Source organism: Hylaeus volcanicus, unplaced genomic scaffold (genome assembly GCF_026283585.1).
Source record: "Hylaeus volcanicus isolate JK05 unplaced genomic scaffold, UHH_iyHylVolc1.0_haploid 12182, whole genome shotgun sequence".
Taxonomy (NCBI): domain Eukaryota; kingdom Metazoa; phylum Arthropoda; class Insecta; order Hymenoptera; family Colletidae; genus Hylaeus; species Hylaeus volcanicus.
In genome coordinates, this window is record NW_026533133.1 from 30,944 (window position 1) to 54,679 (window position 23,736).

A 23,736-nucleotide genomic window follows, 5' to 3' on the forward strand; every position below is an offset into this window, starting at 1 on the left:
ACCGTATGGGGGTCGTAGTACGCATGTAGTACTGCAAAACCATTTTGACTTTTGAAGAATAGGCCATCGTTTTCGAGATATTATGGTTTAAAGTTTTTTATATGTGTTCTTAATAGACGTATAATAAAAGTATCTAGGAAGGATCATTGAATTCATTGGTAGAGTATCAGGTTGTAACGCTGCTGGCCGGGTTTGAATCCAGATTGATTTTTTTTCTCTTTTTTCAATTTTGTGTCATAGAAATATACTTTTCATATATTATGTACTATATACTGCATATTATATATTACCTTACACATATTTTGAAGTTAAAATTAATTTTTAACGTACTTGCTGTGGGTGAGTAAATCTTTACAACGATTGCAGTTTTTACATTTTATATTCCACAATGTTTTGGATTCTGTGTTAGCGATGACTATTTCTTCAGAACAACTTGCACGCACAGAATCACTATCCATTTTCAAACTTTCAAACCTTCCTTCATGTGACTGTCACGATAAAACGAAATAAACTTACGACCAAACATAAAAATCGTTGTAAAGACTTACTCACCTACAGCAAGTAGGTATTCCGGCATGATATGTTACGTTAAAAAATTAATTTTAACCTTAAAATATGCGTAAGGTAATATATAATATGCAGTATATAGTACATGATATCCAAAAAGTATATTTCTGATAGAAAATTGAAATAAAAAAAAAATACATCAATCGGGATTCGTACCCGGGGTCAAGCAGCGTTACAACCTAATACTCTACCAATCCATTAAACGAACCTCGGTAGATGCTTTTATTGTACATTGAAAACAAATACCCATTCTGAAAAAGGCCAAAATGGTTTTGCAGTACTACATGCGTACTACGACCCCCATAGGGTGTCGTTGCAAAAGCAATTGCAACATCCGTGCCTTCCCTTTGTTAGTGTGCTTTTTCTTATGTAATTACGTATATTCAAAAATAATGTTCATAAACGTTTTACCTTTTTTATTATACAATATTTTTTACATTGCATACTATCATTACATTCCACAAATAACAATTAGTACTTTATTATGTTCGTACCATATTACAAATATCATATCAGTTGTTTATTATTTACTACTTTGAAATTATCGTAACAAACTATTCTGTATCAATTAATTGCAATGCAATATAAACAACCTTAACATATACATGACGTTTCTTAACAATATAATATTGAATATATATACATATGCAAAAGTAAAATATATAAGCTCGGGCGCTTCATACTTTTAGTACGGTACTGAACCATGCTGAGAGGCGTTTTTAGATTATCGGCACACCAGCAGCAGGAGAGACGACACCAGCGCTGTGGTGTGTTGTGGTGGAGAGCGTGAAACTCAAGCCATTGTGCAAGCGCATCAGTCTTCTCGATTTCATAACAACACCATTGTAATTTTATGAGGCGAGGAAACGACCTTTCCGGCTGATTTTTTTTTTAAACTGTTCCTTATAAAATACCGTTGCGGGAGACAGTTACACATTTTGCAATTTCGCTTTTGAAACTTGCTAAAAATACGTTCAAAGACAAGAAATTTTTTTTTTTTCAATTTTTTCCAAAAAACGCTTGATGAGACGATAGATTTACTTCTCCTGATTACGAAATTCATAATTATTATATGTTTTTTTCATTATTGTGCCTGAAAAACGGGAAAAACTATCTAGTAGTTCACCTACTTTCCGTTGGTGGCGCCGGTTTGTCTCCTGCGCACCCTTAATAGGATTGTTTAGTTATTCGGGTATAGTTATATTTTATAGGTTAGGGTATGGATGGTGTCGCGGTTTCCTTGCTTGATCGTTACACGTTTCATGTTTTATGTGTTTCGATTGTTTTTTCGTCTGTCACCGTGAGATGTCGTTTTCGATACATTTCTTCGTTCGTTCTATAGGGTTTGACGTTCTAGGTTGGATTGAATCGACTAGGATTGAGATTATTTATCTGTTCGGTTTGCTATGACATTTTTATGTATCGCAGTGTTCTGATGCTTCTATAGTGTGATTGATTAGATTTTGTTTGTTTCTATTAGGTTTGTCGTGTCGAAAGGAGGAAGATTTTGGTGGGTAGGAGTGCGATGGGTTCTTCATGCCACTATAGCTTGTGTGCATTTCTTCATGAGAGGATTCTCTGAAGGTAATTTATTTCTTCCTGTTCAGAGAGTTGAGGGTAAATCTTTTGTGAATTGAGATTATTTGGTTTAGGTTGAAGTTATGATATGCTCAATCCTACTCGATATGATGTGCTCTGATACTTATATTATGATCCATTTGGTTTATTTGTTTTGTTTTAGGCTTGCTGTAGCGAGAGCAGATAGAATTTTTATTTGCATTGGGTACAGGGAGCTAATTAGTTTCCTACGATCTAGCACGCAGAGCATATTGGAAAGATACTACGAAGGTAATTTACTTTTTTCGTTGTAGGGTTACAGATGGATTTACTTCTGAGTTGGATTGACTTGATTTAGATAGATGTTATTTTGATTTATATATGATATTTCTATGTATCGTGGTGTTCTAGTACTTATATTATGATTCATTGATTTTATATATTTGTTTTAGGTTTGTTGTACAGGGAGCAGAGAGGATTTTTGTTTGCATGAGTGCGAAGGATTATTTAGGTTACTGGAGACTTGTACGCTGTACATTCTGAGAAGATACTCTACAGGTATTTTACTTTTTCCATTCGTAGAGTTGGAGATGAGTTTACTTCTAGATTGAATTATCTTTATTTAGATTGGGGTTTGTTTGTGTTATAAAGGAGACTTCTATGTGTCGTGGTGTTTTAGTATTTTACTTTAAGATACATTGACTTTGAGTGCTCTTGTTTTAGGTTTGCTGTGCACAGACCGGAAAGGACCTCTATTCACAGGGGTACGAAGAGCTAGCTAGATTTCCAAGATTTTATGTACGGTACAGTTTGAGAGGATACACTAAAGGTAATTTATTTCTTCTTAATCGCAGAGTTGTGGATAAATTTACTTCCAGGGTGAGTTAGCTTGGTTTAGATTAAAATCTTAGATATCAAAAGATATTTTTATGTATCTCGGTGTTTTAATATTTACTTTATGATTTGTTGGTTTTGAGTGTTTTTGTTTTAGATTTGCTGTACAGGGTGTGGAGAGGATTTATTCGCATGGATATGGAGAGCTGCTTAGGTTTTATCAGTCTTGTATGCAGTACATTTCGAGTAGATATTCTAGTGGTAAGGCCCTAGTCGATTAAGATGGTCAAAACTGCCCTTAGAGCTTTTTCAATGGCTCTTGAATCATTCGAAAGCTGACCAAGAAAAACCCCTCTGAGTAAAATTTTAACCCTCTAGCTTGCCCGTGAGGGTAGTTACAGGGTAAAATAGATTTTACGCTTTTCGGCGCATTTTCCGGTCTCAAATGCATTCTAAAATTCTGAAAAAAATCTGACACATTTCGGATCCTAAGGCGCATTTTTGAGAATATTTTCAAAAGTTTTTGTTGCAAACTGTGGCCGTAAAAAATGAAAAAAATCGGAAAAACATTTTTTTCTCAAAAATATGAAAACATGCTATTCTACTGTTTGGTTCCCTGATAATGTACAATAGCAGGCAGTGTCGTCAATTTTTTTTAAATTTTTTGTTCGGCTGCTTCATTGTCAAAAACAATAAATCTGAATTTTTTCGATGTTTTTGCTGCAAGGAAGAAAGTTATACTTCTTGGCTTTGTCGTGGGCATATATTAAGTAATTTTTAGCGTTATTACACTGAAACAAGCAATTATGTTACCTAAAAAATGTGATTTAAAAGAAAGAAAAAATTATATTCTGTTGGATATATACAGGAATGTTCGCATCGCTAACAATATCGCCGATTGGCGTGGCGGTTAAGGCGTCAGACTAGAGAGCGGATACTCTGGGGTTCGAATCCTATCGGTAGCATTTTTTTTTTCTATACGTCAAACTTCATTTTTTTTTGCGTGACCTGCTAATTACAGAATTATTTATTTATCATAAAAGTAAATATTTGTATGTAGTTGATAGAAATGGACTTATCTTTTGTAATTGTGGGCAGAATGCTGCAGGAATGCCGACCTCCTTCTTGAATATCATTTTTGCCTGTAGCTTTCGGTTTTACCTATCCTAGTAATTGCAGAATTATTTATATTTTGCTCTAAATGTATACATATATGAAGACTAGTTTAAAAATACTTATCGTTGTATTCGTTGATGGGTTAAGCCGAAAATAATGCGTTCCGGTTTTTAATCTTCATCACGGTCCTCATTAATTATAGGCGTAACTTCATTTTGATTAAAAATGGTGCTAAGTATTTCAGATGGCCGTATAATAGTATGGAGTTATCGAGCATGGGATAAATAATAAATAATAGCTGCTATTCATATAGGTACATGCATTATGCTGGAGTTTTCTAATACTGTTTATGTTCCAAAACTATTTTTGTGTGTATTTTACGTAAAAATGTGACTTAAATATTTTTAAAACTCTAAATAAATATTGTTAAACTTATGTGAATAAACCATATACATAATAAGAAATAGAAAAAATGAAGTTTGATGTATAGAAAAAAAATGCTACCGATAGGATTCGAACCCCAGAGTATCCGCTCTCTAGTCTGACGCCTTTAGGGGGTAGACACGGCACGTGATCTCTCCGATTCAGCAGGTTGGTATTACAGCAGCTACTCTCTGCATAGAAGTGGTATTACCATTAGATATGCGGCAGCGGAGGAAAACTAGATGGAGCTGCTCGTTATTGCCATACAGTATAGTTTCTTCTCAACAACATATACTGTATATTTCTTCCTTGAGTGATTCCGAATGCTCAGCGTAGGAAGTAGTAGTATTCCGTTCCGCGCTGCGTATTACGTTTGTGTAGTACGGTCACACTTCACCATCGCGCGTGCATATACAAATAGGAGCTAGGTTGGGGGACCCTCGGCGCCGCTGCGGCGCCTCGTGAGTTGCTCCGCGCTATCGAGAATTTGGAAAACTTGAGCAATTTTTTACGCGACAACGGTTCGTCTCCGCCATGTGGCTCCTTTGAAGCTTTTTACCTACTCCTCGAGTAGAATTTTTTAAAATTAAAAAACACTTTGACCTAAAATTTTGAGGTCATAATGGATTTTGAGAACGGTTTTTTTTGCAAATGTCCACCGATCCAGATGTGTACAATAAACCCTGAAAGTGGTGACCAATAATTTTTATACACCCTGTACACCCTGATTTCATTTATAAAAATAAAGAAGTTTAATACAAATTACTTTTTGAGTTGATACTAATTGATTATAAAAACTGATACCTACATATCCTGAAAAATCCATTATTAATGTTTCCTATTTCCCATAAATATTATAAAAGAAGCGTTTAAAAAATATTCGGATAATGTGAAATTTATGTTTAGAAGATGCGTATTGAATATTCGGGCGATGTTGAATAAATCTTGAAAATTAAGAGATTCAAAAAAAAAATTAAATCAATTTTATATTGTGTTTCATTTATTCATAGATTTTACTTTTATTACTTTATTTCTTGTGATTGGATTCAATTAAAACAAGTTATTTTAATTTTTTTTATCTCGGTGAGAATTTGAATATCAGATGAATATATATTTTATATTCGGGAAAAAATATATTGTTGCGAATATTAAATAAATATGTATTTTATATTTGGGAAAAAATATTCCATTCTAAATATTGAATAAATATTCATTTTATACTTAAAAAAAAAAATATTTTTTTCTAAATCTAGAATAAACATCATATGTATATTTAAATATTAAAATGAGATTCAATATTTTGTACTACTAGGGTATGTGAATGTTCTATCGAAACCTCTTCTACACGAAGAAGTCCCGTTTTTCAAAATAAGGAAAGAAAATATAATAACGACTGATTGAGCCGAGGTGTGTTAACTGTTTATTGGTTCGATGGGAAAAAAGCCGTGCGGCATAAAAAACCCCAGAATGATACAAATATTTCACAAGAAATGTTAAAATATGGAGGATGTGAACGATTTATAATTTTTACGTCTGAACGCTTCGAGTGATCTCGAACAAGTGTCGTTAAAATTGAAATTCGTCCGGAAGGCAACAATTTCTCCACTCTTGTCGATAGAAGGTTCTAGAATCTTCTAGAAGCTCGATTCTAATGGTTAATTTCAATATGGCCATTGCCATATATGGTAATTTGCGAAGAGATCGTTGCCCCTGTTTTCGCGTTGCTAGGCGCCACTCCTCGATCGCAAGTCGGTTTGGAGTCGCCTGTGAATTCATCGTCCGCTCGATCCGCTCAGCTGTCTTGACCTGTCACGGTTAAGCTAACGGATCAGCTACTTCGAAAAATTGATATATCGATTGCACGCAGGTTTGAATGTATATGATACATATGTGAGCGCGGCCTGCCGTGGAGTTCTGGACTCCTGATTCCGACCACCGAAGTGTGAATCTTTTGGCTCCATTAATGGAGCAACCTTGGGCGACGAAACTGATCTCAGGTTGACCAGGTTTATAATGTGCAGGCCGTGTATAATGTTTGATAGGCGTGTTAGCTACGAGGAGTGTAATGTCTCCTCGAAACATTGTGGTATGTTTGGGGATCGAGCGAACGATGATGAACTCGTATCTTACTCAATCGCGACGAATAATGATGTTCGCGGCTGAACAGTGAACCTGACACCCAACTGCCAAAAAATTATCTTCTTTTTTACGGAAAATGATGGTGTTTCGTTTCGATTTTAGTATTAGGTTGTTACAATTTCTTTTCATTTATCAATTGATGAAACTGATGAGGCGATGAAGACATCGCCTAGTGTCCCCCGAATTATTTAATTAAATTTTTTTCATATGTAAAGAAGGATATGTAGGACAATCTCTGCAAGTGAGAAGGCGCGACTCTCTTTCGTTTTCGAGAAATAAATTTTTAAAAATAGCTAAATTTCGATTGATGAGTGTCAACCGTATAAGAGTCGAAGGTATTATACAGGGTGTCCCAAAAATGTTGGAGTTCCTTGAAAGGGGTGGTTCGGGAGGTGATTTGAAACAACTTTTACCTTTGCGAAAATGTCGGATGCGGCTTCGTTAAGCAGATATTAACGGAAAACACTGACCAATCAGAGCGCGCGCATACCGTTGGAGCGGCCTTGCTAGCGAAGGCTATGCGCTCGGCGGTCGTGCTCGTACGCGAACAAGTGACTCGACGTGCATCGAAGGACCTTGACACGGCCGCCTAGCGCGTAGCCTTCGCTACCGCGGCTGCTGCGATCGGGGTTTTTTGTTAATATCTGCTTAACGAAGCCCCATCCGACATTTTGGCAAAGGAAAAAGTTGTTTCAAATCACCTCCCGCACCACCCCTTTCATGGAACTCCAACATTTTTGGGACCCCTATAGAAGCAGGGTAGCACAGTCGATAGGGTGCCATGTTGCGAAGGCGATCTTTTGCGCTGGAAGCGATTCGATCCCGGTAGGAGTCACTTATTTGTTTTTTTACTTTTTCTTCCGTTTGTACCATGTTTTGTTATGGAAACTACATTTTTATATATTAAGATTATTTTTATACAATATTGTGCAATTTTTATGTTTTTTATCGCATTGAAAAAGAAGTCAGAAAAAAGAAGGAAGAAAAAAAAAGAAAAGAAGAAAGAAAGAAAAGGAAAAAAAAGAAAGAAGTTGTGCAATGTTTGTTTAATACAATTAAATTGTTATTTACAAACTATAAGGACGTAAGTTTTTATAAAAGCTTGTAAAAACTCCTTTCACATGATGACTTCTGTTTCAAAGCGATAAAAAACATAAAAATTGCACAATATTGTATAAAAATAATATTAATATATAAAAAGGTAGTTTCCATAACAAAACATCATACAAACGGAAGAAAAAGTAAAAAAAAAATAAGTGACTCCTACTGGGATCGAACTTCGTCCAGCGCGAAGCTAGAGTTTCGAAGCGACGAGGAAAGTAGAAAGAAACAGTTCGATGAAGAAGGAAGAGAGACTGGATACGGTAAGGATACGGGATGCTAAGCGCGATTTCGATTTCAGTGAAATGGCAACAGTGTAGAGAGACGCTGTTGTGAGAACGGCAACATTGCAATTGTATCGACATCACGTTAGCAGTCGTCTTCAGTAAGCGCCATCTCCTATCGATTGTCCGAACTAAATTTGTGACGTAACTTGCTTTGTATTATCGTCAAAATGGCGGAACCTCGTTTTTAGAAATGCAATTTTTTGCCCACAGATTTTGTCCTTATATGAGCATATTTTGGGCTTAATGAGGGCTCATTCGAAAGAGAAAGGTCCAAGGAATGGCGGTCTGGTCGTCGTTTGAGTCGCAAAATCCTTTTAGTGACCTAAAAATACAACTATTCTGCGGATGTATTTTGCTCGACTTTTGCTCCACTTTGGACGCTCATATTATTAAATATCGACACAATATCGTTCAATCACGACCAAAGCGCCATTCCTATCCCTTTAAGGGAGTGGACTCCCGTGCCTTGTATGTGCTGGTACGCACTCACACAGCTCCACACCACTGTATACGTACACGGTACTGCAAGGGTTCTGCATTGTCCTATTTTTGTCTCGCCAATGCAAATTTGAGACCTCTGTGACGGGGCAGACTTTTTCTGCCCGTCACGAAAGCACCCTGACCCCCGGAAGGGCCTTGCTCCTTCCTCGCCGGACACCCCAGGCCGGAGGTGGTCCGCGAGAGTGGACCGCGGACATTAGAGACCCCCCTTATCGCGCCCCCTCGCCCCTCCGTGATAGAGCCGCGTGTTCGCGCGAGCGCGGCAAGTCCCCCGGATCCTGGTGTGGCCACACCAAAAGGACTGACCACCCTCGGAAACACGTACTGATGCCATCGCCCCTCGACGCTGCCACGAGGGGAAACCTGAAGATGCCATGTTGGTGGGACACCGTGAGGAGCCCGTACAGCTCCTGGGTGGGGAGAGCCGCGAGCCGGCGGCGAGAAGAGCGCGTCGATCGATGCGCGATCGATTAGGGATCGAAACCAATTAACGGTTAACCGCGAACGAGGACGGGACACGCGACACCCGAGCGAGCCACACCTGTGGATACGCGAAACCAAAGCCGAAAGTTTCTTTCTGTAATTTTGCGTGAGTGTGTTGGGTGAGCTTCCCCGCCGTACCCTGCTGAGGACGTCTCCTCCGCCGAAGGCCTTTGGAAGAATATAGGGACCTCGAGGCCGACGAGCCAGGTAGGGCCCACTGGTTGGGTTTCCGTTTTTGGCGTGCGTGTGTGGAATTGGGCGCGTGCACTTGGCACTGGCGCCCAATTCTTCCAAATAAATTCGTCCGTGGAAATTGTGTCACCGAGCGTGTCGATTAGCGGCTTTCCCGGCCCCACGCAAGGTACGTCACACCTCTCAATAGTCGTTCCGCTAGATAAATGTTCAAACTAGAGCGCAAGCTCCCATAGGTACTCTACTTTTGCTCTTTTCTGTCATAATTAACAATATTCGGCAGCATGGTGCCGGCCATGAAGGCTGGCGAGCAGCCGTGCCGAGACACACTCATACATGCAACGCCTGGTGGCATGTCCGTGTGCCTACAAGTAGGCTGCGTGATGCCGCCATACCTGAAAGTTAAGGGTCTAGCCGAATAAGCGAGACTTTCAATATTACATTTGTGACATTTTTCTGATTACAATGATACCACATATAATACAGTTCGGGTAGTATTTACAATAATTTATGGGCGACGCGGAGAAAATGCCGTTTCGAAAACGTTCAACAGCTCACAAGGGGAGGTCGCGATCCGGACGAGCTCTTTTTGAACGAGATCGAGCTCACAAAGAGACATCGCCTAGTGTCCCCCGAATTTTTTAATCAAATTTTTTTCATATGTAAAGAAGGGCATGTAGAACAATCTCTGCAACAAGGCGCGATTGTCTTTCATTTTCGAGAAATAAATATTTAAAAATAGCTAAATTTCGATTGACGAGTGTCGACCATACAATTTACTTCGTCTAGCTCGGTTTTTATGTCGCGTCGATCTTTTCGGTGTTGCGAGTCCGTGCGGTTTTATTTTTAAAGACTTAGGGTTTTTCTGGCGTTCACCCCGCACGTGACAAGATTATTAGATCTGCGTGCGACTTAGCCAGGAATAAGTTAATTTAAGATAAAGTAGGAAATGTAATATGAACTTTATTATAACTGTTTAAATATAACTAATTGAACACAAATGTTGAATTCCTTTACTTTAAATACAAGCTTTTACAATAGACGTCTATACTAATTAACGGTCGCTATGCGAGTGTGTATTAACAAATTGTTTTAAATAAAATGCAATAAAAAAAAAACGAAATACCGTAAATTCAAGAAAATCGTAGTTGGCGCTAAACTAACTTCAAATAGAATTGCCAAACGCAAAGGTTCATTCACATTCCATAACAACGGGCAAACGGGTCTCCGCTGCCATCTAAGAGTGACATGTGAATTAATTTATCTCTATCAAAAGTAGGGGTACGCAACATCGGCGACGGAGTCCTAGCTTGGCCCCTCTGATTTTATATAGCGCTCTTATGGGACCTTACACTCTATGTGACACTCTTTGGTTTGAGGTTATTTGCTTGCTTAATTTTTTATGACTTTTCTATGTGTCGCGGTGCTCTAGTGTTTCTGTACTGTGATCTTTTGTGAATTGAGTTTACTCGATTTTGATTGAGGTTATTTGCCTTATGTATGATTTCTCCGTGTGTGTGGTGTTTTCATTACGATTTATTTAGTTTGTTTGTTTTTGTTTTAGATTTGCTGTAACGAGAGCGGAGGGGATTTTATTCCCTTGGATGCGAGGAGTTATTTAGGTTTCTGAAACCTTTTACGCAGTGCTGCAGATCTGCTTCCGAATTGAGTTGATTTGATTTAGATTGGGGTCAGTTTGTTTTGTATAAGATATTTCTATGTATCGCAGTATTTTAGTATTTTGCTTTATGATTCATTGATTCTTGTGTTTTGTTTTAGGTTTGCTGTATGGGGAGCAGAGAGGATTTTTGTTCGCCTGGGTATGACGGAATGATTAGGTTACTGGAGTCTTGTATTCTGTATAATCTGAGAGGATACTCTATAGGTATTTACTTCTTTCTGTTCGAAGAGTTAGGGGTAGGTCTATTTTTGAGTTGAGTTAATTTGATTTATGGGATATTTCCATGTATCGTGGCGTTCTATAAGACAAGAGATGCTGGAATAGTATTGTTTTTATTACCGAAAAATCCTGTTATGTAAATATACATTATGTTTTATATGAGTATTTGTTGCAAATGTGAGGGAGGAAACATTAAAGATGACTATCCTTTGTAGCTGAGACAGGTGGTTCCAGTTTGCGAGTATTGATGCCAGAGAGAATAGGAGCATTTGTATATGTAACTTAATATTTAGCTAATTTTAATTTTTAGTTAATTTAACGACTTTAATTGTGTAGTCGCGAATACATATTTTAAGGAAAGTATTGTGTGTTTATACCGTGCATTAATTTATTATATCCTACCTCTCTCTTAACTTTTACTAATATGTGTAAATGATTCCTAAGTATGAACCAGAATAACTATGCTATGTGATTAACTGTAAGTATTGTTACATCCGGCCCTGCCGGTGTCCCTTTTCATCGACCTCGCATTGCGAATAGTTAAGATCAGATACTTTTAGGAATGCGCTTGACAAACGATTCGGAAACCGTTTCTCGGGAACCGAATCATGCGATCTGCGAATCAGCGAAATAGGCGTCAGCGCTCAACGCCAGCACATCCGCTGAACTTGGGACCACAACAGATAGCTGGTACAACCAAACTGTAAGACCGACAAGCGGTAACGTACCTACATAATTGTATACTTGATTTCCCAAAACCGATATTGTAATATAAACTCGTTATTTTGTAACAATACATATTTATATGCTAAACCTTGAAAACAATCATTGCAATCCCGAATTGCTCTTTCCCGTTAGCGAATACAGTTAAGGTGAGCTTTAGCTCTTTAATTGAAGACGAAGATCCCAAGAAAGAGTCACAGATAAGCTGGGACGTAACAGTATAAACTTACTTTACTTAATTGTAACATATGTTTCATAATTATATAAACTTCATTATATCATATGGCTTCAATCTTTTTACGCGCAACATTTTCCCATAACACACCTCATACACTATTGTAGGATGAGTTTGTTTATTATAATTAAAAAAAAGGTAAAATAAATGGTATTACAGGAAAATAAGAACTAAACTATTTGACTAACGCGACTCACATAACTCTACGACTAAAACGACTAAAACAACTAAAATAGCTCTGGCCTCGACTCGACCTCGGCACGTCCGCTTATAAGACTAACTTTCGCCGAAAGAAACCTGCCTTCTTCACGGTCCGCATTTTCCTACCACGCAAACTGTCCTTGGCCACGCACATTACCAAATATGGTCATGTTTTGCCGTTGTCTATTCGCACCCCCTTTTCTCGAGAGGACCTTGCGTCGCTGGAGCTGACTCTTGGGGTTTTTCCACCGAGTCAGGGCTAACGGTTTTCTGGCCTGCCGGCCACTTTCTCTTAATCGCGATACTACACTCAACCCCCTCTGATATTCACCAGTATCACTCGCATCACTGTCTTCATCAGTAGTCCACAACTTCATATGATCGGCTGCGGTGGAAGTTGTTTGCGGCCTCTCGCACTCGTCTAATCGCTGTACCACATAACGATCGTTCCGCAAAACTCTCGATACGCGATACGGTTCAAGAAACTTCGAGGACAATTTCAATCCAGGTCCAGCTTGTGTCCTTTTAATGGCTACTAAATCCCCAACTTTGTACGCCGTTGATTTCTTTCGTCCTTTATTAAACACCCTTTTGTTTTCGACCTGAATCTCCGCGATTCTCTTCTTTGCTTCCATGCGCACCTGATCGCGTTCCTCCTGAAACATTGCCGCCCACTCATCTTCAATAAGTTGCCTGATTTGAGGATCTTCCCGTAGTGTTGGTACTTCTGCTGGGGGTCGCATTCAAATATCGCTGTGCCGTTTCCAGATGCTTATACCACTCTCCTGGTGTTGGTGCTGATAATTTTGTCAGCAGGGGAATAAGCGTCCTGTTGACTATTTCAACTTGACCATTTGCTCGTGGAATTCCTGTGGTGATTAAGATGTGTTGTATGCCCTCCTCATGACAATAGTCTTCGAAAGTACTTGACGTAAATGCCGTCACCCGATCGGAAATAATTCTCCTTGGATTCCCGAAATTGACGGATTGTTTCTTCAAACGGCTAACTACTTCAGCGGAGTTCGTTGATTTGGTGGCATACAGCCAAACAAATTTCGTAAATGCATCGATCACTACGAAGGTATGTCGATAGCTCTTCTTGGTCGAAGGCAACGGTCCAAGGTGATCGATGTGGTATGTATCAAACGGCAACTCCCCCTTGTCGATGGCGTTTAACAATCCCTCTTGTCTGCCTTGTTTTTTTTCCGCAAGAATGCAGTCAATGCAATTCTGCACGACTTTCTCTACCTTTTGAGGCATTCCTTTGAATCAGCCCTTTGAGCCCTCTTCAATCGCGCAATTATTCCTCGTTCGTTTTCGTCTATTAACATAACAATAAGTAGTGGGTTTCGACTTAGAGCGTCAACGTGCACCATACCTTTTGCTGACCTATGCTCCACCTTATAGTCGAATTCACTCAAAAGGATCGCCCACCTTGCCACACGCACACAAAGGTCTTTCTTATGCATTGTCATCACGAACGCCCGACAGTCTGTAACAATCTTAAATGAAATACCGAGCAAGTAGACGCGGAACTTCTTCAACGCTTTCACAATCGCCAAAACTTCAAGTTCGTAACTAGTATATTTTTCCTCAGCTGGTGTTGTCTTTCCACTTGCGTAGTACACGGGATGAAAAGCACTGTCTTCACTGTCGCGCTGCAACAAAATCGCACCATATCCTATACTACACGCGTCTGTATGGAACTGAGTTTCTGCTCCCGCACGATACAATCTTAAAACTGGTTTTTCGCTTAAAACTAATTTTAACCTATCAAACGCCTCTTGCTCACATGATTCGAATTTAAATTTAGTATCTTTTTTCAACATATTCAATAGCGATCTCGCAATAATGGAATATCGAGGCACAAATTTTCTAAAATATCTGGTTAAACCAAGGAAACTTTGAACATCTTTAGTTGATTGAGGCTTTGGAAAGTTCACGACGGCTTTTGTTTTGTATTCTGACGGTTGAATATTACCATTCTCGACTATATGACCTAAATATTCTATTCTCGTTTGCAAGAAACAACATTTACTCCAATTAATTGACAAACCGTGCTCACCCGCGACATGCAATACTAATTTAAGGTTTTCTATACCACGAGAAAGGTCGTTCGATGGAACAATCAAATCATCCATGTACGTTAACACGATTCCGGTTGCGATTAATTCTTTGAAAACAGCGTTTATAAATTTTTGGAAAATAGTTGGTGAATTGCATAATCCGAACGGTACTCTAAGAAATTCATAATGACTTATGGGAACTATGAATGCTGTATATTTTCTACTACTTTCTTCAATAGGGACATGAAAAAATCCATTCTTGATATCCAATGTTCTAAATACTTTCGCGCCCTGTAACAAATCTAACTAATCTTCGATTAAGGGTAGTGGGTACCTATCTTTTACAATCTTTTTATTCAACTGCCTGTAATCAACGCAAATTCTGGTCGAACCGTCCTTTTTTTTAACCAATACAATTGGGCTTGCATAATCTGATTCAGATTGACATATTATTCCATCTTCTAGCCACATTGCAATTTGTTTATCGACTTCAACTTTATCTTGCGGAGATAGTCTCCGCGGTCTTTCATATACAGGAATATCGTCCTGAAGGACTAAATTCATTTTAACTCCTTCGCGTATTTTCTGTGGTTTGTAACTCTGAACTAAGTTTTTAATCGTTTGTCTACGCTGGATATTCGTAACGTGTGATAAATCTATTTCGCATGCCTCTACTAGTACGTCTATTTTGAACACCTCTGGTAGTTTATCATAATCTGTACCATCTATTTTACGAATACAGATATCTCCTTGTTTTATATTCAGTTCAACGGTGTTTAGAAAATCTGTACTAATAATCAACGAATGCTGCGTTAATGTATCTGAAACTACATGCACCGTCATGACGTATACTCACGTAACTCATCATCTATCGCAATATTCGTCGAAAATTCTCCGAGCGTACAATTGCTTTCGGATCCGATGCCGCGGAATTTAACAACTTGATTTCCTAACTTAGGCGCTCCGATTTTTACATATTGATCCGCTCGCATCAAGGTCAAATCACTACCAGTGTCTATCAGCGCGGTCAATTTACAACCTTCGATCTCTACATCTCGACAACGCTTCGTCTTTAATAACTGCGACGCACTGCATGTATCTTTAGGGGACTTACTCGAATTGTCACATTGCGGTGCAATGTGTCCGTATTCCTGGCATTTGAAGCAGCAATTCCACGATTCGTCTTCTTAGGTTTCTCTTCGCCACTCTCGCCACACTCTTCATTCGCGCATTTTCCTTCATGGATTCGTAAAGAGCAAATTTCTCTTTCAATTCACGTATATCCTTAGCACCATACAATATGATTTTGTTCAACTCTTCATCCTGAATTCCGTCGATAATGTACGTTATCACCGCTGCATTTTCCATGTTTACTTGTTTCGCTATACTGAACATTTTGTAGATGTACTCTTGGTATGTTTCGGTCTCCTTCTTGGTACGACGTGACAGTTCTTTGTGCACTTTATGCACGTCTAGTTTGTGTGAAAATTCAGCACTCAGCATTTCCTTCATTGTCCTCCAAGAATTACAGCATTTTTAACCGACTTCGAAAAGGAGGAGGTTACTCAATTCGACATGTTTTTTTCTTCTTTTTTTTTTAATGTCTGTTCACCTATTACACCGAGTTGGCTTGACCAATCGGAATGAATCCTATTGCATCTTGTAGAGCATGTTCCCCCGGTGATCATGGTGTCAAGACTTTTGCGATTTGTCATTTTTTACCCGTTTTTTTTTTAAACAGAAACATTTTGTCTTGCTTCTTACTCCAAAACGGATGGACCAATCCGATTGAAACTTCTTGCATCTGGAAGAGCATTTGCCATTTGGTCCCATAGCAAAACATTTGTCCTTGTCTTATTTTTTACCCCTTTATATCACTTTTTATCGCAAAAAGCGTACTATTTCACGTATGTTTGGCCTGAAACCGATGAAATCGATGAAACCCCTTACATTTTGCTGCCGGAGAGGTTTTCACAATGATCACAGAGGCAAAAATTTATGAATTTCTGTATTGTTTATATCTATTGTTATCGCAAAATTCTTATTATATGATGTAACTCGGTGAGGAAATTACCGAGCGCAATGGAACCTTCTGCATTTTATGATACATGAATTCGTGATGTTCCCATTTGCAAAAATTTATGGACACTTTTATTGTTTATAAAACGATTGTTGGTGCGAAATTGCTATGCTCTGGTGCAGCTCGACAAGGAATTTACCAAACGCAATCAATCCTTTCACATGTAGTTGCAGATGTATTCCTGATAATCCCATTTCCAATTATACAGGGTGTTCCAAAAATGTTAGATGTCCTTGAATGGAGTGTTTCGGGGCGGGGGGTGTGTGTGATTTGAAACAATTTTTTCTTAACAAAAATGTTGTTCGAGGCTTCGTTAAGGAGATATTGACAGAAACCTCCGACCAATCAGAGCGCGAGTATGCCGGTGGAGCGCCTGCGGTAGCGTAGGCTTCGTTATTGCATGAAATAACTGTTGTTATTGCATGAAACCTATTGGTTATAGATTGCCACTAAAAAGAGTGAAATAAAATAATTTTTTGGACAAAAAATTTAACCGATTTCAAAAAAGGTGCAGTGAAAAGCATGAAATAATTTCTAGTTAATTTATATGAATACGCACTAGCTCTAGATATAATTGCTTAAAAGTATGGGAAATGCAGTGAAAAGCATGATATAATTTCTAGTTAATGTATATGAATACGCACTAGCTCTATATAATTGCTTAAAAGTATGGGAAAATGCAGTGAAAAGTGTGAAATAATTTCTATTTAAACTTCATTGTTATTCACCGTCGTTTGATGAATTTGGTTAAATTATTCAATACATCATATTAAATGCAATGCACATTTTTCGGAGGCGGAGCATAATATAAAATTACTGTCCTAGCGAATTATCGAGGACTGTCTGAATTCCAAAAAGATCGATATACGTCAACACGATTCGCCTGTCTCTCTCTCTCTTCTGTCTCTCTGACAATGTTGGCCACCACGGAGAGCGATGTGGTGCGGAGAGACGTAAACGCCTGGAAATTTTGGCGTCCAAATTGTTCTCCGAAGATGGGAATACATAGAGCGTCACCGCTGACATACGTCACGTAATCGTCATCGACGCGTGCGAGAAATATGTTACAAAGCTTCATGCTTCGTCTGTTTCGAACTGCGAGACTTCTTGACTTTCTTGTGATTCACCAGTTTCACATAAAAATCTTTGTTTCCTTTAGACATCGGTATTTGCTTCGTCTGCGAACTGGGAAATTTCTTACGTTAATTCTGTCAACTCGACAAAAATCTGTTCGAGCAAAGATACCGAACAGCTACCTATAGACAAAAGTACCAAATTTGGTTTAACTATCTGTCGAAGGAACAAAAAATATGAACTGTAATTATTGCTATTATACGTATTCATATCCATACAGTATTTCCATGGAGAGAGTTTATACATTAGCAGTAATCAATTTTGTCGCCCCTCCCTTCCAAAAAAGCCCCAAATCTACTCAAACTATATTTCTGTGTACATACTATATACATTAACTATTAATTCCAAATAGACAATAAACATGTATACATTGACAGCATTCAATATTGCCGCCTGTACCAAAAACTAACCCAAACCGGAATTAAAAATTTTTTACATCTGCGCCGCCTCCGAAATATGTGCATTGCATTTAATATGATGTATTGAATAATTTATCCAAATTCATCAAACGACGGTGAATAACAATGAAGTTTAAATAGAAATTATTTCACACTTTTCACTGCATTTTCCCATACTTTTAAGTAATTATATCTAGAGCTAGTGCGTATTCTAATAAATTAACTAGAAATTATTTCATGCTTTTCACTGCACCTTTTTTGAAGTCGGTTAAATTTTTTTTCCAAAAAATTATTTTTTACGTTATTACAGAATGCAAGCTGTGGCACGAAAGATTCGCTAAGCGTCCCCACCGCGGTGGAAGTTCCCAGGATTCAAATTTGTGACCTGAAATTTCTGGGATTATAGAACTACGGAGCAATTTGCGGAGTGAGACGAAAAAAGGGGGGGTGCTTAATACGTTACCCACTCATCAGAGGGCATTGAAGCTCGTATGTACGTCTTTATTACAGTGGTAAGGTGTAATTACATCTTTTGTTTCACTACTATGTGCTGCCCCTAATCTTTTCTTAGAGTACCAGCGAGCGAAGGGCAGCGGTCTACGAATAAAAGTAGAAAAATTTAAAAAGAGAAACGTAGAATATTAACAATTTAAGTTAAGAAAGTTCAAAAGTATGTACAAAAGATAAAGTAGAAGTATGAGAAGCATGCGAGTGTTCGAGTGCAAAATTAAATTGCGAAAAAAGTTTAATTCTAAAGGCATGACAGAGAGTATGATGAATGAGTCAAGAGATACAAGAATGTAAAAGAAGAGAGCAAAAAGTATGAGCGTATCTAGACAAAAATTGAATTCTGAAAAAGTAAAGCATGCGAGCGATAGAGTAATAAGGAAAAATCAAATGTTAAGAAAGGATGAAAGAGATGCAAGAAAGGAAAAAGAATGAGACCAGGAAGTATGAGAGTGGTTAAATTAAAAAGAAAAATTGTAATTTTGAAGGAATGCATGACGGGAGCAAATATATTTATTTTGTAAATCTCTGAAGAACGGAGGGATGAATGTAAGGTGTAAGCGAGAAAAAGATGAGAACATGTAAGAGCGGAATAGAATGAGAGACGTAAGCCGATATAAGAGTGAGAGCGTAACAGAATGTGAGACGAACAATGATATAAGAAGCATATAGTAGTGCAACAAGGAATGTATAAACCTTAGGCACTTTAATAAAGACAAACTAAACTAAACTAAACTAAACTAAACTAAACTAAACTAAACTAAACTATGTGCTGCGCCATCTTTTGCTTATCGCCTATTAATCGGTCAACTCGCATCCTTCCATGCCATTCGCACTTCTGCCTACCATTCCGCGCGCGTTGTTCAAATCTAGTTTTTCTCACTCACATTCGTTCGTACCTATACTTCTGCCTACCCTACACGCGTACTTTCGAATCTTTCATTCATTCATTCGTTCCTTTGCGTTTGACATTTTACTTTTCTTCCGATTTTATCTACTCTCATCCTTCCATTCTAACAGTCTTTTAAATCCACTCATTCCCTTGCGTGCAATTATTTATTATACCTGACTCTCTAAATTTTGACTTCTCTTTTTTTTTTAATTAACAATATTAATCATTAATATTTTTCTTTCACTCTTCCATTCCAGTAACAATGTTCTTTTAGATTCTACTCTCATTCCTCAGCAAACTCTGAATATTTGACTTTAAACTGCATTCATGCTTCGCTCGATATTTGTACTCATTCTTTCTTTTCTTATAGATCGTTCATTCTCCCGGTCTTATAACATTGATATTCTTTACTTTACCTCGCAGCTATATAGTACATTAGCTATTAATACATTTGTGTTAAGATTATTTTATCATTGTCTACGCACTTTTATCTATAAATTAATGGGATCACAGGTATTTTTCTTATTTCTTTTTACATTTTACACTTCTTACTCTAGGTGGGAACAAGTTTGGGGTTGTTACAATTAAATATTGTAAGTCGAACTTGTGTAAGATCTCAGACTGTTATGTACTGTATTTTGTTTATACTCATATATAAAAACATTGTATATAAAAGTTTTTTTTTTTTTATTATCAAAAAATATATATCATTTTTTTCTTTGTAACATTTTATATCTATACTTATGTTCTAAGTCTTACATCTTGTAATACTTTTTAGTTTTCTTTGTACTATTAACAATAAAAGGATAATGTAAAGAATATACTTTAAATTCATGAATAATATATAAAAATATATATAATTTTACTTTCTTCTTTGTTATGTGCCGACAACTTAATTTTTTTTATTTATCTTTATTTCGTCAGCAGGAATGTGTTCGAGATGGTTTACCATCCCGAATTCTTTCTAATCGAGCACAAACCTAGTCTTTGACGATTAAAATATTTCCTAAAAGATAAACATCGTATAACACTCTCTCCCTGGAAGATCAACTGGGAGAGGGAGAGGGAGAGGGAGAGGGAGAGGGAGAGGGAGAGGGAGGGACATCCTCAGCGATATCCTCGGGATAGTTGAGCTGGTGTCGGAATCTTGTCTTACAAGTCATCAAATTCCATATGAATTCTTCTTATTCTTATAAACGCTTCCACCATAAATTCCCTCCCGCTTCCATTTGGCTACATTTTACCATACACTACAAAATTGTTATTATTATCATTACTATTACTATTATTATTTCTTTTTTTTTGGGAGGGTGGAAAACCCTTCATAGGCACCCAGCGCCGGTGGACGATGCCAACGTCCGGCAGTGTGAGATTCCTACTCACTAAAAAACCACCCGCTTCCCACGTTAGCCCCCCGGACCAGACCTGCTTTCGCATAATAACAGTCCGGGGGCGTGGCAACTAGGACCCGCTATGGCCTCCGCCGGTCGGAGAGAACCGAAGCTACGGCGAGCCCGGTGTATCATCCAGGCATCCCTCCTCTCTCTTACGACGCAGCACACGCTCCACGTACTGCGCGACCGCTTCCCATTCGGTCGGCCCCCGCAGCATCACCCCCCACGATGTTGTCGGGGGTGACGTCTCCTACGAGGGCGACCAGATCTGCCCTATCTCTGGCGAAGCGGTCACACACGAAGAACGTATGGAGCGCGTCGTCCCTTGCTGCGTCGCAATACCGGCATCCCGGGGATCCGACCTTGCCCATCCTCGACAGGTACGCACGGAAGTACCCGTGGCCTGTGAGGAACTGGGTGAGGTAAAAATTCACCTCACCATGGGTCCTGGATATCCGGTCCGCGGTGACCGGTGCTACAGGTGCGCCGGTGCGGGCCACCGGGCACGTGAGTGCACGGCGCCCATGCGATGCCCGGTCTCTTCTGACCTGGGCAGGCCAGCCGACCACCGGCTCGGGGCCAAAAAATGTGCCCCTCCACCGCCAAAGCAGGGGAGGAGGGCTCGCGTGACGACCCCGAGTTCGGGCGAATCTACGCCGGTCAATCGACCGGCGCTGGCGCCGGCTGAAGCGCTGCGGGCGAGGTCGCCCGCTGCGATGGAGGGAGGATCCGGCCTGGGGGAGGCCATGGACATGGCCTAAAGTTCATGCCCCCGGTCCGGATGCTCCAAGCCAACCTCAACCACTCGGCCAGGGCGCAGGACTTCTTTATCCACTGCCTGGCCGAGTTAGGTGTGGGGTTGGCGGTCGCCGCGGAGCCATACCGCGTCGCCGACCGCCCGAACTGGGTGGCCGACGCGTTGGGCTCCGTGGTGATAGTGGGCAGCGACACCGCGGCCCTCCGCGTGTTCGCCCGCGGCGACGGGTTCGTCGGGACGGAGTGCGGCGGCCTGGGCCTGATCGGGGTCTACGCCCCTCCGAGTGCCCCACTCGCGGCGTTCGAGTGGCTGCTGGACGGGATACGGGACGCATTGTCCCGCTCTCCAGTAGCCCGAACGCTCGTGCTGGGCGACTTCAACGCCAAGTCCACGGCGTGGGGTGGCCCGGCAACGGACGCGAGGGGTCGGGCGGTGCTGAAGTGGGCGGCGAGCGCGGACCTCCGGCTGCTTAACCGGGGGTCCGTGAGCACGTGCGTGCGGTGGCAGGGCGAGTCGATCGTCGACTTGTCGTGGGCGACGCCTGCCGCCTCGCGTCTCGTGTCGGGATGGGGGGTAGCGGAGGAGGTGGAGTCCCTTAGTGACCACCTCTACATCCTTATGGATGTCTCCGCTGCCCCTCAGTACCATCCTGCTCGCGGACCCGCGACGGGCCGACCGCCGCGCAGATGGGCGCTGAAGCGCTTGGAGAAGGACGCCCTGATGGCGGCCGCCCTCGCCGCGTCCTGGCCGGATGCCCCGGCTGGACCGCTCGCGGACGTCGATCGGGAAGCTGACTAGTTTCGGGAGTCATTGACGGCGGCGTGCGACGCCGCCATGCCCCGAGGGAGGCGGCGCTGTATGAGGTCTACCGAGAGGCCACGGTGGACGACACATTGATCATCGCGGTGGGTCGGGATGGGACCAGGGTCCACAGGCTGGCGGAACTAGCGGCCGCGATCGTGGTCGCGAGGATCCAGGCTCTGGGGCTTCGGATCTCGCCGCAAAAGACGGAGGTAGTCATGTTTCATGGGCTACCTCTGACGCGGCGGGACCCCCAAACCTGGATCCGCGTGGGTGATGCGGCTGTCCGGGTCGAGGGCCGGATGAAGTATCTGGGCCTCGACCTGGACAGCCGGTGGCGCTGGGAGGGGCATTTCGACCGCCTGGTCCCCCGAATTGAGGCGGTGACGACCCTGTTGGGTCGTCTCCTGCCCAATCTCGGGCGGCCGGAAGAGAGGGTCCGCCGCCTCTACCTGGGGGTCGTGCGATCCATGGCCCTATACGGGTCACCCGTATGGGCGCGCGACCTGGTGGCCTGCCGTCGCGGGCGGCACCTGCTGCGCCGCGTGCAGCGGCATATGGCTATCAGGATCGCGCGCGGGTATCGCACGATCTCCCACGAGGCGGCGGCCGTCCTGGCGAGGGTCGTCCCCTTTGATTTTCAGGCAGAGGCACACGCCGACGTGTATCGGCGTGTGCAAGATCTCCGCCGGAACGGGGGCGATCCGCAGGACGAGGCGGTCGAAGTCTACCGGCGCCAAAGGTGCCAGCTGGCCCGCGAAAAGTGGCGGCGCCAGCTCCCGGAGAGCGGCGCCGCCCGAAAGAGGACGGTAGCGGCGGTCCTGCCGAGCTTCGATGCTTGGCTGGACCGCCGACACGGGCGACTCACCTACCGGCTCACGCAGGTGCTCACCGGACATGGTTGTTTCGGTAAGTACCTGCACAAGGTGGGGGCGGAGGGGTCGCCCGCGTGCCACCAGTGCGGCGCGGAGCTCGACTCCGCGCAGCATTTGCTGGAGGAGTGCCCGGCCTTCTCGCGAGAGAGGCGGGCACTCTGCCTAGCTATTGGAGGGGACCTCTCGCTCCCGGCCGTCCTTTCGGCCATGGTCGAGAGCGAGAGGTCCTGGAACGCGGTGTCCTCGCGGAAGGAGGATGACGAGCGGGATCGGGAGCGCACCGAGCAGGGCCGCCGGGCATGGGGGGGGGGGGGGGGGGGGGGGCCGGCCCCCCCCCCCCCCCCCCCCCCCCACTCCTTTGGAACATGCCCGGCGCTTGCGCCGCGGGGGGCCGTTGGCCCCATCGCGGCATATTTCCCTGTGGGTCGGGGAACAGAATACGCCCACAGTAATCCCTGCTTGTCGTAAGAGGCGACTAAAAGGGACAGGCGAGACCGGGGGCTGTGGCACCCGCGGTCAGGTGGGGAGGTATTCACTCCCCACCGGAGATGGCACTCCTCCCTTCGTTGGGGG

The 23,736-nt window shown here is 41.7% G+C and overlaps 1 protein-coding gene and 2 long non-coding RNA genes across 5 annotated transcripts; all 3 read left to right on the top strand.

Annotated features, from left to right (window-relative positions):
- Nucleotides 1–1,337: 1,337 nt before the first annotated feature.
- LOC128882760 (uncharacterized) lies at nucleotides 1,338–4,547 on the top strand. Of its 2 annotated transcripts, none has more exons than XR_008458542.1 (6): nucleotides 1,338–1,961; nucleotides 2,048–2,151; nucleotides 2,309–2,415; nucleotides 2,577–2,682; nucleotides 2,848–2,953; nucleotides 3,116–4,547. It is a non-coding gene; the product is annotated as an uncharacterized LOC128882760 (long non-coding RNA). The 2 variants fall into 2 exon arrangements; XR_008458541.1 differs by having other exon boundaries at nucleotides 1,341–1,966.
- A 5,609-nt stretch (nucleotides 4,548–10,156) lies between these two features.
- Nucleotides 10,157–18,407, top strand: LOC128882762 (uncharacterized). Of its 2 annotated transcripts, none has more exons than XR_008458544.1 (3): nucleotides 10,157–10,890; nucleotides 10,980–11,085; nucleotides 18,248–18,407. It is a non-coding gene; the product is annotated as an uncharacterized LOC128882762 (long non-coding RNA). The 2 variants fall into 2 exon arrangements; XR_008458543.1 differs by lacking the exon at nucleotides 18,248–18,407 and having other exon boundaries at nucleotides 10,157–10,684; nucleotides 10,765–10,890; nucleotides 10,980–11,522.
- Nucleotides 18,408–21,511: 3,104 nt separating this feature from the next.
- On the top strand, nucleotides 21,512–22,285 carry LOC128882773 (uncharacterized). The gene has a single exon (XM_054134502.1). It carries the CDS (start codon nucleotides 21,512–21,514, stop codon nucleotides 22,283–22,285), a length of 774 nt encoding a protein of 257 aa, XP_053990477.1.
- The last annotated feature ends 1,451 nt before the right edge of the window (nucleotides 22,286–23,736 follow it).

Bases quoted from the DNA above. Each gene is read 5' to 3' on its own strand.
- LOC128882773 (XM_054134502.1), top strand. From the start codon at position 21,512: ATGCTCCAAGCCAACCTCAACCACTCGGCCAGGGCGCAGGACTTCTTT.